The sequence below is a fragment of the Prinia subflava genome, chromosome 35, assembly GCF_021018805.1.
Source record: "Prinia subflava isolate CZ2003 ecotype Zambia chromosome 35, Cam_Psub_1.2, whole genome shotgun sequence".
In the NCBI taxonomy this organism is placed as follows: domain Eukaryota; kingdom Metazoa; phylum Chordata; class Aves; order Passeriformes; family Cisticolidae; genus Prinia; species Prinia subflava.
The window spans coordinates 357,978-368,390 of record NC_086281.1 but is presented as its reverse complement, the minus strand read 5'-3'; the positions used below and the strand labels follow the sequence as shown (position 1 = coordinate 368,390).

At 70.1% G+C, this 10,413-nt stretch overlaps 1 protein-coding gene across 1 annotated transcript; it reads right to left on the bottom strand.

Annotated features, from left to right (window-relative positions):
* Positions 1 to 1,341: 1,341 nt before the first annotated feature.
* CRTC2 (CREB regulated transcription coactivator 2) lies at positions 1,342 to 10,130 on the bottom strand. Its single transcript, XM_063421216.1, has 14 exons — positions 9,914 to 10,130; positions 7,278 to 7,379; positions 7,010 to 7,120; positions 6,832 to 6,893; positions 6,147 to 6,215; positions 5,165 to 5,268; positions 5,034 to 5,063; positions 4,672 to 4,751; positions 4,548 to 4,597; positions 4,030 to 4,274; positions 3,064 to 3,488; positions 2,251 to 2,454; positions 1,919 to 2,093; positions 1,342 to 1,616 (listed from the first exon to the last, which is right to left on the bottom strand). Exons 1-14 carry the CDS (start codon positions 10,082 to 10,084, stop codon positions 1,396 to 1,398), a joined length of 2,049 nt encoding a protein of 682 aa, XP_063277286.1. The 5' UTR covers positions 10,085 to 10,130; the 3' UTR covers positions 1,342 to 1,395.
* Between the last annotated feature and the right edge of the window lie 283 nt (positions 10,131 to 10,413).

Below are 10,413 nucleotides of genomic sequence, written 5' to 3'. Positions count from 1 at the left end.
GGGGGTAATTTGGGGGGGGGGCTGAGGGTACATATGGGGGGAGCGGGATTTCTCCTTAAACACGATGATTAGCCGGAAAAATGATAAAGTAAAGGCAGAAGCGGCCCCCCCCGCCCCCCCGGGGGTCTCTACCTACGGGGTTATGTACAGCCACCCCGGGGGCGCCGGGACCCCCCCGCCGGGGTCTGGGGGCGCCTGGACTGCGCCCCCTCCCCGATTTTCCCAGGGTTTCCCAGGAGAACAGTGCCTGGTCAGGTCTGGGGTGGGAATGAGGGGAGGGCGCGGGGTGGAGCCCCCCGGCCTGGTTTAGGGAGGCACGGGGTGCCCAGATTGTCTCCCCCTCCCCAATTTCCCCGGTTCCGAGGGGACCCCGGGGTTTTCCAGGGAGAACAGGGCCCGGTGGGGGCCGGGGGGGGGTGGTCGTGGTGCTGGGGACCCCCCAGCCTCAGATGGAGCCCTTGACAGCCGCGGCTGGAACCCCCTCCCCGCTCTTCCCAGGGTTTTCCTGGTTCCACAGTGACGCTGGGGCCGAGGGGCAGCCCCGGGGGGGAATTGGGGGGGGTCGTGGCCGCGGGACCCCCCCCGGGGGCGGTCGGAGCCCTTGACAGCGCCCGTTCGGAGGGGCGGGCACCGCCCGGCCCGAGCCCCCTGCCCGCCTTTCCCGGGGTTTTCCCGGGGTTTTCCCGGGAGAACGGCAACCCCGGGGGTCTGCGGGTGGGAACGGGGGGGTCGCGGCGCTGGGCCCCCCCCGGGGCTCGCTGGGGGCGGCCCCCGCCCCCTCCAGGCAGGTTTGGGGCACGGCCCGTGCCCGCCTTTCCCGGGGTTTTCCCGGTTTTTCCCCGGTTTTTCCCGGTTTCTCCCAGGTCAGCGGGAGCGCAGCGGGCGGTGGGGCCGGGGGGCGGCCCGTGCCCGCATTTCCCGGTTTTTTCCCAGGGTTTTCCCGCCTTTCCCGTGGTTTTTCCCGGTTTTCCCCGTTTTTTTCCCGGTTTTCCCGGGCTCAGCGGGAGCGCAGCGGGCGGCGGGGCCGGGGGGCGGCCCGTGCCCGCATTTCCCGGTTTTTCCCGGTTTTCCCGGGGTTTTCCCGGTTTCTCCCGGGTTTCCCGGGTTCAGCGGGAGCGCAGCGGGCGGCGGGGCCGGGGGCGGCCCGTGCCCGCCTTTCCCGTGGTTTTCCCGGTTTCTCCTGTTTTTTTCCCGGGTTTCCCGGGTTCAGCGGGAGCGCAGCGGGCAGCGGGGCCGGGGGGCGGCCCGTGCCCGCCTTTCCCGTGGTTTTCCCGGTTTTCCCCGTTTTTTCCCGGTTTTCCCGGGCTCAGCGGGAGCGCAGCGGGCGGCGGGGCCGGGGGGCGGCCCCGGGGGCGGTGCCGGGGCGGGGGGCGCGGGCCCGGGGCCGCCCCGGGCTCACTGCAGGCGGTCGGAGCGGAAGGAGTCCTCGACGGCGGGGTCGGTGAGCAGCGCGCAGGGGTCGCTCAGCATGCTCAGCCCGTCCAGCGTCAGCGGCTCGATGCGCAGCTCCTCCTCCAGCCCCCCCAGGCCCCCCAGGGACCCCCCCTCCACCTCGAAGCCCGGGACCCCCGCCAGCGCCGTCGCGATCTCCTTGGACAGCCCGGGGGGGGAGTCGCCTGCGGGGAAGGGTGAGGGGGGCACGGGGGTCAGCACGGCCCCGGGGTGACCAGCGGAGACCCCCGGCCAAACAAACACCCCAGGGACCCCCCTGGGACCCCCCGGCACCGCTCCAAGCCCTCACCCCACCTCCCGTGGGTCCCCTAAACAGCCCCCAGCCCACCCTGTGCCACCCCCCAAACCCCCAGCCCACCCCCTGTGCCACATCCCAGAGCCCCCAGCCCACCCTGTGACACCCCAGAGGCCCCCAGCGCCCCCTGTGACACCCCAGGGACCCCCCAGGACCCCCCAGGACCCCCACCTGTGAAGATGATGTTGGGGATGGGGCCGTGGCGGCTGCAGTTGCTCAGGTTTGGGCGGCTCAGGCCGGGGGGGTCGTAGCCCCCCTCGCTCGGGGGGTAACTCAGGGCCCCCAACTCCTCGGGGAACCCTCCGCTGTTCCCGGGGGGGCTCTCCCCGATCCCGAACTGCTCCAGCTGCGGGGAGGGACACGTGAGCAGAGACCCCCGGGAGACCCCCCTGACCCCGTCCCTCCCCCGGTGACCCACCCGGGGGTCTCCATCCCCACCCCCCCACGCAGCTCCCCAGACCCCGCGTCCACCCCGCCCAGGACCCCCCGTGCCCCCCACTCACGCTGCCCAGGCCGAAGTCGCTGGGGGGCTGCCCCAGGGGCTGCCCCAGGGCGCCGCCGGGGCCGTAGGGGGGGTTGTAGGGGCGCGGGGGGGGCTGGGGGGCCCTCGGGGGGGGCTGGGAGCCCAGCAGGACCCCCGGCTGTCCGTAGGGGTACGGCGGGAGCCGCTGGTCCGCCGGCAGCTTGCTGGTGTCCAGGGGGACGCCCTGCGGAGACAGCGGGGACGGGGGCTCAGCGCCGGCCCCCCGAGGGTGGGGGGCTCCCCCAGCCCCCCCGGCACCGCTGAGACCCTGAGACCCCCGAACTCGGCCACGGCTGCACCCGGACCCAGGGCGGGCCGGGGTCCCCTCTGAGGGGAGGGGGCCTGGAAGGGACACGGGGGTCCCGGCCCTGAGCACAGGAGGGGGCGAGGGGGGCCCTGGGGTGTGGGTGAGATGAGGATGGAAACGAAACGAGAAGTGCAGGGGAGGAGAGGAGGGGGAAGGAGAGGACAAGGACGAGGACAAGGAGGAGGAGGAGGATGAAGACAAGGAAGAGAACAGAGAGGACGTCCAAGACAAGGACTAGGAGGACAAGGACAGGGAAAAGGAGAAAGAAAAGGAAGAAAAAAGACAAAGAGGAGGAACACAAGAAGGATGGGGAGGAGGACGAGGAGGAAGGAGACAAGGAAACGGAACAGGAGCAGGAGGAAGGGGACGGGGAGGAAGAGGAGAAGGAAGGGGAAGGGAGGAAAAGGACGAGAGAAGGGGCACAGGGAGGAGGAGGAGGCCGAGGAGGAGGAGGCGGCGGCGCTGGAGCGTGGGGACGATGCGTACCTGGGTGATGGAGGACAATGTGGGTGACATTGTTGGTGAGAACTGTTTGGGGTGCTGCCGTCTGCAGTCGCCGGCCACGGGCAGGGACAGGGGGCTGAGCGGGACCCGCCGGCGCGGCGAGGTGGCCGCGAAGGAGCCCCCCAGCCCCGAGGGCAGGCTGGGGTTGCTGGGGGAGGACTGGAGGGGCTGGCTCCGGGGGGACGTGGGCAGCGAGGGGTTGGAGAGCGAGGAGGACAGGGAGGAAGGCAGGGACTGGTTGGAGAGAGAGGAGGGGATGGAGGAGCTGCTGTGGGAGGACTGGAGCGAGGGGTTGCTGAGGGAGGCCTGGAGCGAGGGGCTGCGCAGGGAGGCCTGGAGGTTGGGATTGCTCAGGGAGGACTGCAGGGACGGGTTACTCAGGGAGCTCTGCAGAGGTGAGGGGAGTCCTGTGGGGACAAAAACAGAGAGCACCGTTACCCCGGCACAGCCCCGAGCCCCGGGACGGCCCGGGAGGGGCTCCCGGGGGAGGGAGGGGGACGGAGCGACCACAACGATGGAGACGGACACAGGGACGGACACACACCCCGGGCAGGGGGACAGCGGCGTGAGGGGGCACCGGGGTGGGAGACGGGCACCTCCCAGACCCCTGCAAGGCCCCTGACGCCGTCAGAGCCCATGGAGCAAGAGCCAGGCTCCCCCCAGGCCCCCACAGAGCAGGAGGGTGGGAGCTGGGCTCCCCCCAAACACCCACAGCACCCCCAAATCCATCAGACCCCATCCCCACCCCACTCCCAGCCTGCCGAGGCTCCATCCCGGACTGGGATTCCTGGAGCAGCCACCCCAGGACTCCGCCTGGGTTTTGTGTCCCCCCACACTGGGAGTCCCCATCCCTGCTGGGCACTGGCCGGGGGCTCCCTGTGTCCCCCACAGCAGCTCCCAGCCCGGGGGTCCCCTCTGGCCCCCGTGCAGGGAGGGGGCCCGGCTCACCCGGGGGGTCGTAGCCCAGCCCGACGCCGCTGGTGCCGCTGATGCCCAGGTGGGTCATGGTGGTGGCCAGGTTGGAGGTGCTGCTGCCCCCGCTCAGGGGGGGGTACGGGGCCTCCTCGGGGTCCAGGGGGGTGGGCAGGGGCGACGGGAAGTGCAGCGTGGTCAGGTCGGGCAGGGACCCCCCCGTGTTGAGGGCCGAGGGCATGAGGGGCACGTTGGGAGGTTGATCCGGGGATGGGAATATGCTGGGGAGGGGGGAGAGACAGGATCAGGGCAGGAGCGGGGCTGCCTGCCCCAGCAGTGGCCCCCAGTGTGCCCCAGTGTGCCCCTGCCCAGCTCCAGACCCTCCCCAGTACCCACCTGCTTCCACACATCCCCCTCCCCAGCAAGCCCTCTCCCACCCCAGCCCCTCCCTGGGATCCCCTCCCCGGGATCCTCTCCCCTCCCTGGGATCCCCCTCCCCACCCCAGCCCCTCCCCGGGGATCCCCTTCCCATCCCAGTCCCTCCCAGTACTCACTGGATTCCCGGGACCTCGCAGGAGCGTGGCCGGGCCGAGGAGGACGAGAGCTGCGGGAGCAGAGCACAGGAGTGAGGCCAGGCCTGGGGACACACAGGGGGACACAGGGGACACCCCCGCCCACCTTCTTGGTGTCCCAGGGCTTCAGCGAGTGCTTGTTGTCATCGAAGCTCTCTTCGATGGGAGGCACTTGGAAAAGAAACACTGGGGAGGGGACAGGGGGTCAGTGGGAGGTGGGGGGGACACAGGGGGGACATCAGAGCCCCCTGGCACAGGGAGGAGCGGGGCACAGCTGGACACACAGCTGGGCACACAGCTGGGCACAGCTGGGCACACAGCTGGGCACACAGCTGGGCACACAGCTGGGCACACAGCTGGGCACAGCTGGGCACACAGCTGGACACACAGCTGGGCACACAGCTGGACACAGCTGGGCACAGCTGGGCACAGCTGGGCACAGCTGGACACAGCTGGTGCCAGGCTCACCTTTGCTGTCCGAATCCCCATCCAGGAAACCTGTGGGGGAACAGGAGGGTCAGGGAGGTGCTGAGGGGAGGGGGCTGCCCCAGGACCCCCCCGGGGGCTCTGGGGGGCACAGCTGGGTGTGGGGGGCTCACCTGCGCGGCGGCCGGGGGGCGGCCCGGCCTGCGAGGGGCCCAGGTAGGCGTCCTGGGGCGCGGGGTTCATCACGCTCGTGTGCAGCGCCGAGTCGGAATTCGTCCTGGAACGGGGAGAGCAGCCTGGATCCGAGCCCCCGGCCCACTGAGAGCCCCCTGCCCCAGCCCCGAGCCCCCGGCTCACTGAGAGCCCCCTGCCCCAGCCCCGAGCCCCCGGCTCACTGAGAGCCCCCTGCCCCAGCCCCGAGCCCCCGGCCCACTGAGAGCCCCCTGCCCCAGCCCCAAGCCCCCGGCCCACTGAGAGCCCCCTGCCCCAGCCCCGAGCCCCCAGCCCACTGAGAGCCCCCTGCCCCAGCCCCCTGACAACCCCCCTGCCCCAGCCCCGAGCCCCCAGCCCACTGAGAGCCCCCTGCCCCAGCCCCCTGACAACCCCCCTGCCCCAGCCCCGAGCCCCCGGCCCACTGAGAGCCCCCTGCCCCAGCCCCACATCCCCCTGCCCCAGCCCCCTGACAGGCCCCTGCCCCAGCCCCCTGCCCCAGCCCCATGCCCCCCTGCCATTCCTGCGCCCCCTCCCCACGGGGGTCCCTCTCCCTGTGCCCCCAGACAAGCTCCGCTCCCGTCTCCTCCACCACCCCCAGCATGGGGGGACAATGGGACCCCCTGGGGACCCTTCAGGGGCTGGGGACCCTTCAGGGGCTGGGGACCCCCGGCTGTTCCCTGTTCAAGGCGGAGGAGGGCACGGAAGGGCTGGGAAGGGCCGCTGGGGCGAGTGACAAAGAGGGACATTGTTCAGCTGTGGCACGGGGGAGGACAGGGACCCCTCCGGCGGGGGGCCCTGAGGGGGAGCCGGGGGCCACCTCCTCCCCAGGGGGGTCCCAGGGCCCTCCAGGGGTCCCCAGGGCCACCTCCTCCCCAGGGATCCCAGGAAGGGCTGGAGCCTGGCTTGGGGACACGGAGAACACGGAATCAAACAACCCAGCACCTGTTGAGAGCCGAGGGCAGGCGGAATAAATGTCCTTTTTCCATCGGGAAATTGCTCCAGGGCATGGTCCTGTGGAGGGAGGAAGGGGGATCAGCGGGGCGGGGGACAAGGAGCCGTGGGGGAGGCAGGACAGTTGATCCATGACCCCACTCCCAGCCACGGGAGGGCTGGGAATGGCAGGGAGATGGGATGGGGACAGGGACACGGCTGTCACACCCCACACTGGGACAGAGACACTCCAGGGATGGAGCTGGAGCTCGGATTTGTCCCCTGTCCCTGTCCCCTCAGCCAGATCCCTCCTCCTGGATGGAATTCCTCCTCAAGCCCCCACTTCGTGGGACAATCCCGGAATGTGAGGGGCAGGAGCTGCCCCCACCCCTCTGCCCCCATCCCAGTTCCAGGAACGGCGCCTGTGCCGGAGCCTCCTCTGCCCTCAAACCCCCGGGATGGGAACAGATCCCCAGGATCCAGGAAATCCAGGGGATCCAAGGGAATCAGGGAATCCAGGGAATCCAGGGAATCCAGGGGATCCAGGGAATCAGGGAATCCAGGGGACCCAGGGGATCCAGGGAACCCAGGGGATCCAGGGAACCCAGGGAATCCAGGGGATCCATGGAACCCAGGGGATCCAGGGAACCCAGGGGATCCAGGGAACCCAGGGAACCCAGGGAAAGCTCGGAGTTACCTCCTCCAGCTGGGCTCCGGCGGCGGTGACAGGTACGTGGGTCCGTAGGGAGAGCTGTCGATGTGGGGGGCACGTTAAGGGTCACACCGAGAGCAGGGGGCCCCCGAACGCCCCGGGAGGGCGGGAGGGGACACGGGACAGAGGGTGACAGAGGGTGACAGAGGGTGACAAAGGATATCTGCCGGACGTAGCGGCGCAGGGGGGACATCATCCGGCGCGGGTCCCGCTGCACGCGCTCCACCAGCCCGTGGTGCCGCGTGCTGCGCGTGGAGTCCAGCGGCGACGGGCCCTGCGGGGAGGGGGACGCGTGAGACCCCCGGGACACCGAGGGGGCTCCACCCGGGGAGGGGGCGCACGAGCAGCCCCCCCTGGAGTCCCGGGAGCGGGTGAAGGGATTTGGGAACGTCCCCCTGTCCCCACCCCACGCCGATCCCCCGTGGGGTCACCTGGAACTCGGGGCCGCCGGTGCCGATCTGGTTGACGTTGGGCAGGGAGCCGCTGTAGAAGGGCCCCCGGCTGTGGGCCAGCCGCAGCTTCTGTGCCTGCAGCTGTGGGGACACGGGGGGACACGGGGGGACACGGGGGGACACGTCAGGGGGGTGTCCAGGCCCCCTCACACTGCCCCTCACAGCACCGTGGGACACGCAGGCTCCCGTCCCATCACTCCAGGGGACTCTCTGGAGCCCTTCCCTCATCCACAGGCGCCCCGGAGCGGGATGGACAAGGATCCCAGATCCCGGAGAGATCCCGGATCCCTGAGGGATCCCAGATCCCGGAGAGATCCCAGATCCCTGTCCCACATTCCCGGAGCAGGGGCTGAGCCCGGCAGTCCCGGACAGGCTCCGGCCTCCAGGGATCCGCAGGGATTTTCCAGCCTCGTCCACGCCAAGGCCGTGCCGGAGATTCCAGAGGGAGCCGGACTCAAGGCCGGGGGAAGGAGTCACAGCAAAGCCCAGCGGGAGATAACGGGAGCCCGGGAAAACACCCGGGAAAACACCGGGGATCCCGGGAAAACACCGGGGAGAGGGAGCCTGGGAAAACACCGGGAATCCCAGGAAAACACCGGGGAGAGGGAGCCTGGGAAAACACCGGGGAGCCCGGGAAAACACCGGGAATCCCAGGAAAACACCGGGGAGCCCGGGAAAACACCGGGAATCCCAGGAAAACACCGGGGATCCCACAGCCCCAGGAAGGGAATGGCCCCCACCAGCCCCCCAGCACCAGGGACAGCCCAGTCCCCCCACCCTGACAGAGCAGAGCCCCCCAGTGAAACCCACAGGGAGGGAGCATTTCCCTGATCTCAACCCCCACGAATCCCCTTTCGAGCTGGGGGGTCCTGAGCAGATCCAAGAGCTGCTGCTCCTCAGCGCCTGGAGAAGCCCCAGGGAAGGAGAAGCTGAAGCCCAAAAAACAGCTGAGAAACGGGAAACACCAAATTCCTGAGCGTAAAACCACAGAAATCCAGATCCAGCGGGGAAAACAAGGAAAACAACCCAAAACCCGGGAGATTTAGGCAGCAGCTGGCGGGATTAGCGCCCAGAGCTGCGCGGGGGCTTAAGGTCTTGGGATCGAGCTCCGAGCCCTGAGCCAGGATCCCTGCAGGAGCCCGGAACCCGGGAGCAGCCCAGGAACAGCCAGGAAAACCTCCAGGAACCACGGAGCAAAGCTGGGGGGCTGCGGGTCCCAGGGGAACCACGGAGCAAAGCTGGGGGGCTGCGGGTCCCAGGGGAACCAGCCCAGGCTGGGATCAGGGAAGGAATTCCCAGAGGAACCATCCCAGTGAGGGAGCAGGGAATGAATTCCTGGAGGAGAGATTCCAGGAGTGATCCCGCTGCCCCTGCTGCACATTAACCAGCTGTTTGCTCTGCAAACACGGCCCAGGCTCCGGCCCGTTCCCAAAATCCCTGGGGATGGAGGCACGGCAAGGGATCCGGCCCTTTCCCAAACTCCCCAGGGATGCTCCACCCCATTCCCAAACTCCCCAGGAGCGGACAGAAAGCTCCGGCCCATCCCCAAACTCTCCAGGGATGTCCCTGTCACCGCACGAATGACATCCCAGATCCCGGATCCCCGCAGAGCCAAGAGCCACGGGGCTCTACGACCCAAAAATTCCCGCTTTTTTTAAGCTCTATTGGGTATCCCTGGATCTTCCCAGGGACAGAGCTGCCCCCATCCCCTGGAAGAGCCCCTCCGTGTCTCCCCGGCTTCCACAGCCGCATCCTCACTCCTCCATCCCGCAGTTTTGCCGGGAAGGACCAAATTCCACCAAACTCCGGGATCGTGGACAGAAACTCCCGCAGGTCTGGCTCGGGAGGCAATTCCCGACCAGCTCCTCCCGGAGCCTTCCCTGCCTGGGAAAGCCCGTCCGGAGCATTCCCGGCCTTGCCGAGACCCCCCGAGCAGCCCCCGGGGCCGGCACCGGCCCTTCCCGGAGCTGCGGAGCGGGAATTACCCCGGATCCATCCCGGGAGCAGCTCCGGGATCCCTGCCCTGCCCAGGCTCAGCATCTCCCGGGGTGAAGCATCCCCCGGACCCCGGGCAGGACCCCCGAGGGTCCCCGGGGACCGGGGCAGAGCCCGGAGCTCCGGATCCTCTCCCCAGCCCAGCCCCGGGAGCTGCGCTGGGCACACGGGACACGCCGGGACCCACCGGGAGCCCCCCGGACTCCTCCAGCCCCCTCCCCAAAATCCTCACAGCCCCCTCCAACACCCCCCCAAACCCTTCAGAGCCCCCCCGGACCCCTCTACCCCCTCCCCAAATTCTTCACAGCGCCCCTGGACCCCTCAAACTCCACCCCAAGATCTCCGCAGCCTCCCAAGTCCCCTCCAACCCCCTCCCCAAATTCTTCACAGCCGCCCCAGCCCCTCACGGCCCCTCCGGCCCCCCCCACACCCGCGCCCCCCCCGTCACCTCACGACCCCTCAAATCACGGCCCCCGCCAGCTCCTCAAGACCCCCCTGAGCCCCTCACGATTCCCCCGGCTCCCCCCTGGCTCAGCCCCGGCCCGTCCCAGCCCCTCACGGCCCCTCCGCCCCGGCTCCCCGCGCCCCGCGGCGCATCCGGCGCGGCGGCCCGTCCTCACCCGTGTGGAGCAGATCTCCATCATGACCTCCTCGAAGGCCGCGGTCTCCTCCGCCTGCCGCTGCTTCTGCAGCGCGATCTTCTCGCTGAACTTGCGCGGGTTGGACGCACCGGCGCCAGCCGAGGGTCCCGCGCCGGGCCCGGGCCCGGCCCCCGCGCCCGCCGCCGCCATCTTCCCCGCTCCGCCGCTCCGCCGCCGCCGCCGCGCGCGGCACGCCGGGATCTGTAGTTCGGCAGGCAGCGCCAACAACGCGGTGCGCTGGGGGCCTGGACTACAACTCCCAGCGGTCTGTGCGGGCGCTGCGCAGGGCGGGCTGGGAAATGGAGGCGCCGGGTTCGGAGATGCTCTGCGGGGAGGGAAGTGCGGACTACAAATCCCAGAGAGCACCGCGCGGCGAGGGGGCGTGGCCATCGGGGGCGTGGCCTGAGGCGGTGAGGGGGGCGCGGATGGCGCGGCCCGAGATGGGGGCGGCTCTGGGGTCACCCCCGGCCATGCCCGGG